Here is an 8,056-nt window from a genome sequence, read left to right on the forward strand (position 1 = left end):
AGTTGGGGTGTTGTGTTGACTGACTGCTGTTCTCCTATTGGCTGTAGTTCGGTGGATTTACATTTTAGTCCACCAATCACAGTTAAGTATGGGATTGTTGGTCATGCACGACAGAACGACCTTACCAAGCTATAGAGCTCCCAAGAGGGTCGCCTCTTGTAGGGCCCTTGGGGACTCTGCCGTTCCTGGGAGGGCCACTAAGGGCGCCACCGCCCTTGTGAGGGTTCGTGAGGGCGCTGCCACACCTTGGTAGGTCCCGTAGGGGCAAGCTGCCCAGGGCAGGGCCCCAGCTGCTCCTGGGCGGGCACTCAAGGGCGCCTCCGCCTATGGGAGGGCCCTTCGGCCCGCCACCGCCCCTAGGAGCGCTCATGGGGGCGCCATCGCACCTAGTAGGTCCCATAGGTGCGCCAACACCCTTTATGGAGGACCTCTGGGGGCGCCGCCGGCCTTGGGAGGGCCTCCTAGGGACGTCGCCGCCCCGATGATTGTCCATAAACGGAACCACGTATCTGGGAGGGCCCATGGAGGCGCCATTTCACTTGTAAGAACCCCTGGGATGCCATCATCCCTAAAAGGGCCGCTGTGGTAGCAGATACCCCGCAGAGGGCCTCTGTGGGCACCAATGCCCTTGAGAGGGCGTTTTTGTTCGACACCACCCCAGGGAATTTTCCTGGAGGCACCACCACTCCTGGGAGGGCCCTTGAGGGCGCTGACGCCCCTTAGAAGGCACCTAGGGATGCCGCCGGAACTGGGAAAGTCCTTGGGGGAGCTGACTGCCCTGGGAGGGCCCCTGAGGGCGCCCCCACACCTGTGAGGTCCATTGGTGGCGCACCAGCACCTAGCAGGTCTCCTGGGGGCAGTTGTTTTTGCTTTATTTAGAACTCTTGGAGATATTTTGACGTTAAATAAATACGATTCCAATCGCATTTCCAGTATCATTTCATCCTAAACAATGTAAAGCAGAACAAATATCCAACAGCAAAACATAAGTTGGGGTGTTGTGTTGACTGACTGCTGTTCTCCTATTGGCTGTAGTTCGGTGGATTTACATTTTAGTCCACCAATCACAGTTAAGTATGGGATTGTTGGTCATGCACGACAGAACGACCATACCAAGCTATAGAGCTCCCAGGAGGGTCGCCTCTGGTAGGGCCCTTGGGGACTCTGCCGTTCCTGGGAGGGCCACTAAGGGCGCCACCGCCCTTGGGAGGGTTCGTGAGGGCGCTGCCACACCTTGGTAGGTCCCGTAGGGGCAAGCTGCCCAGGGCAGGGCCCCAGCTGCTCCTGGGCGGGCACTCAAGGGCGCCTCCGACTATGGGAGGGCCCTTCGGGCCCGCCACCGCCCCTAGGAGCGCTCATGGGGGCGCCATCGCACATAGTAGGTCCCATAGGTGCGCCAACACCCTTTATGGAGGACCTCTGGGGGCGCCGCCGGCCTTGGGAGGGCCTCCTAGGGAAGTCGCCGCCCCGATGATTGTCCATAAACGGAACCACGTATCTGGGAGGGCCCATGGAGGCGCCTTTTCACTTGTAAGAACCCCTGGGATGCCATCATCCCTAAAAGGGCAGCTGTGGTAGCAGATACCCCGCAGAGGGCCTCTGTGGGCACCAATGCCCTTGGGAGGGCGTTTTTGTTCGACACCACCCCAGGGAATTTTCCTGGAGGCACCACCACTCCTGGGAGGGCCCTTGAGGGCGCTGACGCCCCTTAGAAGGCACCTAGGGATGCCGCCGGAACTGGGAAAGTCCTTGGGGGTGCCGACTGCCCTGGGAGGGCCCCTGAGGGCGCCCCCACACCTGTGAGGTCCATTGGTGGCGCACCAGCACCTAGCAGGTCTCCTGGGGGCAGTTGTTTTTGCTTTATTTAGAACTCTTGGAGATATTTTGACGTTAAATAAATACGATTCCAATCGCATTTCCAGTATCATTTCACCCTGAACAATGTAAAACCCAGAACAAATATCAACAGCAAAACATAAGTTGGGGTATTGTGTTGACGTACTCCTATTGGCTGTAGTTCGGTGGATTTACATTTTAGTCCACAATCACAGTTAAGTATGGGATTGTTGGACATGCACGACAGAACACTGACCTTACCAAGCTATAGAGGCTCCCAGGAGGGTCGCCTCTGGTAGGGCCCTTGGGGACTCTGCCGTTCCTGGGGAGGGCCACTAAGGGGCACCACCGCCAGGGAGGGTTCGTGAGACTGCCACACCTTGGTAGGTCCATGGGGCAAGCTGCCCAGGGCAGGGCCCCAGCTGCTCCTGGGCGGGCAGTCAAGGGCGCACTCCGCCTATGGGAGGGCCCTTAGGGCCCGCCACCGCACCTAAGGCTCATGGGGCGCCATCGCACCTAGTAGGTCCCATAGGTGCCAACACTACTATGGAGGACCTCTGGGGGCGCCGCCGCCCTTGGGAGGGCCTCCTAAGGACGTCGCAGCCCCGATGATTGTCCATAAAGGGGACTATGTATCTGGGAGGGCCCCTGGAGGCTCCGTTTCACCTGTAAGAACCCCTGGGATGCCATCACCCTAAAAAAGGACCCCTGTGATAGTAGATACCCCTCAGAGGGCCTCTGTGGGCACCACTGCCCTTGGGAGGGCGTTTGTGGGCGACACCACCCCAGGGAATTTTCCTGGAGGCACCACCACTCCTAGGAGGGACCTTGGGGGCGCTGCCGCCCCTTAGAAGGAACCTAGAGATGCCGCCGGAACTGGGAAGGTCCTTGGGGGTGCCGACAGCCCTGGGAGGGCCCCTGAGGGCGCCCCCACGCCTGTGAGGTCCATTGGCGGCGCACCAGCACCTAGCAGGTCTCCTGGGGGCAGTTGTTTTTGCTTTATTTAGAACTCTTGGAGATATTTTGAGGTTAAATATATACGATGCCAATCGAATTTCCAGTATCATTTCACCCTGAACAATGTAAAGCAGAACAAATATCCAACAGCAAAACATAAGTTGGGGTGTTGTGTTGACTGACTGCTGTTCTCCTATTGGCTGTAGTTCGGTGGATTTGCATTTTAGTCCACCAATCACAGTTAAGTATGGGATTGTTGGACATGCACGACAGAACGACCTTACCAAGCTATAGAGCTCCCAGGAGGGTCGCCTCTGGTAGGGCCCTTGGGGACTGTGCCGTTCCTGGGAGGGCCACTAAGGGCGCCACCGCCCTTGGGAGGGATCGTGAGGGCGCTGCCACACATTGGTAGGTCCCGTAGGGGCAAGCTGCCCAGGGTAGGGCCCTAGCTGCTCCTGGGCGGGCACTCAAGGGCGCCTCCGCCTATAGAGAGGGCCTTCGGGCCACCACCGCCCCAAGGGCGCTCATGGGGCGCCATCGCACCTAGTAGGTCCATGCGTGCGCCAACACCCTTTATGGGACCTCTGGGGGCGCCGCCGGCTTGGAAGGGCCTCCTAGGGACGTCGCCGCCCCGATTATTGTCCATAAAGGGGAACCACGTATCTGGGAGGGCCCATGGAGGCGCCATTTTCACTTGTAAGAACCCTGGGATGCCATCATCCTAAAAGGGCCACTGTGGTAGCAGAATTACCTGAAGACTCTGTAGGCCACCAATGCCCTTGGGAGGCGTTTTTTGTTCAGAAACCCCAGGGAGTTTTCCTGGAGGCACCACCACTCCTGGGAGGGCCCTGGGGGCGCTGCAGCCTCTTAGAAGGCACCTAGGGATGCCGCCGGAACTGGAAAGGTCCTTGGGGGCGCCGACAGCCCTGGGAGGGCCCCTGACGGCGCCCCCACACCTGTGAGGTCCATTGGTGGCACACCAGCACCTAGCAGGTCTCCTGGGGGCAGTTGTTTTTGCTTTACTTAGAACTCTTGGAGATATTTTGACGTTAAATAAATACGATTCCAATCGCATTTCCAGTATCATTTCATCCCGAACAATGTAAAGCAGAATAAATATCCAACAGCAAAACATAAGTTCGGGTGTTGTGTTGACTGACTGCTGTTCTCCTATTGGCTGTAGTTCGGTGGATTTACATTTTAGTCCACCAATCACAGTTAAGTATGGGATTGTTGGACATGCACGACAGAACGACCTTACCAAGCTATAGAGCTCCCAGGAGGGTCGCCTCTGGTAGGGCCCTTGGGGACTCTGCCGTTCCTGTGAGGGCCACTAAGGGCGCCACCGCCCTTGGGAGAGTTCGTGAGGGCGCTGCCACCCCTGGTAGGTCCCGTAGGGAGAAGCTGCCCAGGGCAGGGCCCCAGCTGCTCCTGGGCGGGCTCTCAAGGGCGCCTCCGCCAATAGGAGGGCCCCCAGGTTCGCCACCGCCCCTGGGAGCGCCAATGCCCCTAACGAAAGCCCGGGCTGTGGGAGCCGCTGCCCCTGGGAGCGCTATCGTCGGTGACAGGCACCCTCGGGACGACACTTCTTCTGGAAGGAACCTTGAAGGCGCCACCGCCCCTGGGAGGGACCATGCGGATGCCATCGCACCTGTGAGGTCCATTGGTGGCGCACCAGCACCTAGCAGGTCTCCTGGGGGCAGTTGTTTTTGCTTTATTTAGAACTCTTGGAGATATTTTGACGTTAAATAAATACGATTCCAATCGCATTTCCAGTATCATTTCATCCTGAACAATATAAAGCAGAACAAATATCCAACAGCAAAACATAAGTTGGGGTGTTGTGTTGACTGACTGCTGTTCTCCTATTGGCTGTAGTTCGGTGGATTTACATTTTAGTCCACCAATCACAGTTAAGTATGGGATTGTTGGACATGCACGACAGAACGACCTTACCAAGCTATAGAGCTCCCAGGAAGGTCGCCTCTGGTAGGGCCCTTGGGGACTCTGCCGTTCCTGGGAGAGGCCACTTAGGGCGCCACCGCCATTGGGAGGGTTCGTGGGGGCTGCCACACATTGGCGGTAGGTCCCTGAGCACGCTGCCCAGGCAGGGCCCCAGCTGTTCCTGGGCGGGCACTCAAGGGCACCTCCCGCCTATGGGAGGGCCCTTAGGGTCGCCACCGCCCTAGGAGCGCTCATGGGGAACCATCGCACCTAGTAGGTCCCATGGGTGCGCCCAGCACCCTTTATGGAGGACCTCTGGGGCGCCGCCGGCTGCCAGGAGGGCCTCCCTAGGGACGTCGCCGCCCCGATGATTGTGTCCATAAAGGGAACCACGTATCTGGGAGGGCCATGGAGCGCCATTTTCACTTGTAAGAACCCTGGGATGCCATCATCCTAAAAGGAGCCGCTGTGTGTAAGATACCCATAGAGGGCCTCTCTGTGAGCACCAATGCCCTTGGAGGCGTTTTTTGTTCGACACCACCCCAGGGAGTTTTCCTGGAGGCACCACCACTCCTGGGAGGGCCCTGGGGGCGCTGCAGCCTCTTAGAAGGCACCTAGGGATGCCGCCGGAACTGGAAAGGTCCTTGGGGGCGCCGACAGCCCTGGGAGGGCCCCTGACGGCGCCCCCACACCTGTGAGGTCCATTGGTGGCACACCAGCACCTAGCAGGTCTCCTGGGGGCAGTTGTTTTTGCTTTACTTAGAACTCTTGGAGATATTTTGACGTTAAATAAATACGATTCCAATCGCATTTCCAGTATCATTTCATCCCGAACAATGTAAAGCAGAATAAATATCCAACAGCAAAACATAAGTTCGGGTGTTGTGTTGACTGACTGCTGTTCTCCTATTGGCTGTAGTTCGGTGGATTTACATTTTAGTCCACCAATCACAGTTAAGTATGGGATTGTTGGACATGCACGACAGAACGACCTTACCAAGCTATAGAGCTCCCAGGAGGGTCGCCTCTGGTAGGGCCCTTGGGGACTCTGCCGTTCCTGTGAGGGCCACTAAGGGCGCCACCGCCCTTGGGAGAGTTCGTGAGGGCGCTGCCACCCCTGGTAGGTCCCGTAGGGAGAAGCTGCCCAGGGCAGGGCCCCAGCTGCTCCTGGGCGGGCTCTCAAGGGCGCCTCCGCCAATAGGAGGGCCCCCAGGTTCGCCACCGCCCCTGGGAGCGCCAATGCCCCTAACGAAAGCCCGGGCTGTGGGAGCCGCTGCCCCTGGGAGCGCTATCGTCGGTGACAGGCACCCTCGGGACGACACTTCTTCTGGAAGGAACCTTGAAGGCGCCACCGCCCCTGGGAGGGACCATGCGGATGCCTTCGCACCTGTGAGGTCCATTGGTGGCGCACCAGCACCTAGCAGGTCTCCTGGGGGGCAGTTGTTTTTGCTTTATTTAGAACTCTTGGAGATATTTTGACGTTAAATAAATACGATTCCAATCGCATTTCCAGTATCATTTCATCCTGAACAATGTAAAGCAGAACAAATATCCAACAGCAAAACATAAGTTGGGGTGTTGTGTTGACTGACTGCTGTTCTCCTATTGGCTGTAGTTCGGTGGATTTACGTTTTAGTCCACCAATCACAGTTAAGTATGGGATTGTTGGACATGCACGACAGAACGACCTTACCAAGCTATAGAGCTCCCAGGAGGGTCGCCTCTGGTAGGGCCGTTGGGGACTCTGCCGTTCCTAGGAGGGCCACTAAGGGCGCCACCGCCCTTGGGAGGGTTCGTGAGGGCGCTGCCACACATTGGTAGGTCCCGTAGGGGCAAGCTGCCCAGGGCAGGGCCCCAGCTGCTCCTGGGCGGGCACTCAAGGGCGCCTCCGCCTATGGGAGGGCCCTTAGGGCCGCCACCGCCCCTAGGAGCGCTCATGGGGGCGCCATTGCTCCTAGTAGGTCCCATAGGTGCGCCAACACCCTTTATGGAGGACCTCTGGGGGCGCCGCCGGCCTTGGGAGGGCCTCCTAGGGACGTCGCCGCCCCGATGATTGTCCATAAAGGGAACCACGTATCTGGGAGGGCCCATGGAGGCGCCATTTCACTTGTAAGAACCCCTGGGATGCCATCATCCCTAAAAGGGCCGCTGTGGTAGCAGATACCCCGCAGAGGGCCTCTGTGGGCACCAATGCCCTTGGGAGGGCGTTTTTGTTCGACACCACCCCAGGGAATTTTCCTGCAGGCACCACCACTCCTGGGAGGGCCCTTGAGGGCGCTGACGCCCCTTAGAAGGCACCTAGGGATGCCACCGGAACTGGGAAAGTCCTTGGGGGTGCCGACTGCCCTGGGAGGGCCCCTGAGGGCGCCCCCACACCTGTGAGGTCCATTGGTGGCGCACCAGCACCTAGCAGGTCTCCTGGGGGCAGTTGTTTTTGCTTTATTTAGAACTCTTGGAGATATTTTGACGTTAAATAAATACGATTCCAATCGCATTTCCAGTATCATTTCATCCTGAACAATGTAAAGCAGAACAAATATCCAACAGCAAAACATAAGTTGGGGTGTTGTGTTGACTGACTGCTGTTCTCCTATTGGCTGTAGTTCGGTGGATTTACGTTTTAGTCCACCAATCACAGTTAAGTATGGGATTGTTGGACATGCACGACAGAACGACCTTACCAAGCTATAGAGCTCCCAGGAGGGTCGCCTCTGGTAGGGCCCTTGGGGACTCTGCCGTTCCTGGGAGGGCCACTAAGGGCGCCACCGCCCTTGGGAGGGTTCGTGAGGGCGCTGCCACACATTGGTAGGTCCCGTAGGGGCAAGCTGCCCAGGGCAGGGCCCCAGCTGCTCCTGGGCGGGCACTCAAGGGCGCCTCCGCCTATGGGAGGGCCCTTAGGGCCGCCACCGCCCCTAGGAGCGCTCATGGGGGCGCCATCGCACCTAGTAGGTCCCATAGGTGCGCCAACACCCTTTATGGAGGACCTCTGGGGGCGCCGCTGGCCTTGGGAGGGCCTCCTAGGGACGTCGCCGCCCCGATGATATTCCATATAGGAACCACGTATCTGGGAGGGCCCATGGAGGCGCCATTTCACTTGTAAGAACCCCTGGGATGCCATCATCCCTAAAAGGGCAGCTGTGGTAGCAGATACCCCGCAGAGGGCCTCTGTGGGCACCAATGCCCTTGGGAGGGCGTTTTTGTTCGACACCACCCCAGGGAATTTTCCTGGAGGCACCACCACTCCTGGGAGGGCCCTTGAGGGCGCTGACGCCCCTTAGAAGGCACCTAGGGATGCCGCCGGAACTGGGAAAGTCCTTGG

General features: G+C 58.3%; 2 protein-coding genes across 2 annotated transcripts; both read right to left on the reverse strand.

Annotated features, from left to right (window-relative positions):
- Positions 1 to 5,340: 5,340 nt before the first annotated feature.
- On the reverse strand, positions 5,341 to 6,705 carry LOC121856428 (basic salivary proline-rich protein 1-like). The gene is made up of 3 exons (XM_042352024.1): positions 6,431 to 6,705; positions 5,988 to 6,166; positions 5,341 to 5,471 (listed from the first exon to the last, which is right to left on the reverse strand). Exons 1-3 carry the CDS (start codon positions 6,703 to 6,705, stop codon positions 5,341 to 5,343), a joined length of 585 nt encoding a protein of 194 aa, XP_042207958.1.
- A 17-nt stretch (positions 6,706 to 6,722) lies between these two features.
- Positions 6,723 to 7,855, reverse strand: LOC121856429 (basic salivary proline-rich protein 1-like). Its single transcript, XM_042352026.1, has 2 exons — positions 7,419 to 7,855; positions 6,723 to 7,155 (listed from the first exon to the last, which is right to left on the reverse strand). The coding sequence occupies exons 1-2, from the start codon at positions 7,853 to 7,855 to the stop codon at positions 6,723 to 6,725; spliced, it is 870 nt and encodes a 289-aa protein (XP_042207960.1).
- Positions 7,856 to 8,056: the final 201 nt, after the last annotated feature.

This window comes from Homarus americanus, unplaced genomic scaffold, assembly GCF_018991925.1.
Source record: "Homarus americanus isolate GMGI-L3 unplaced genomic scaffold, GMGI_Hamer_2.0 scaffold50536, whole genome shotgun sequence".
Taxonomy (NCBI): Eukaryota; Metazoa; Arthropoda; class Malacostraca; order Decapoda; family Nephropidae; genus Homarus; species Homarus americanus.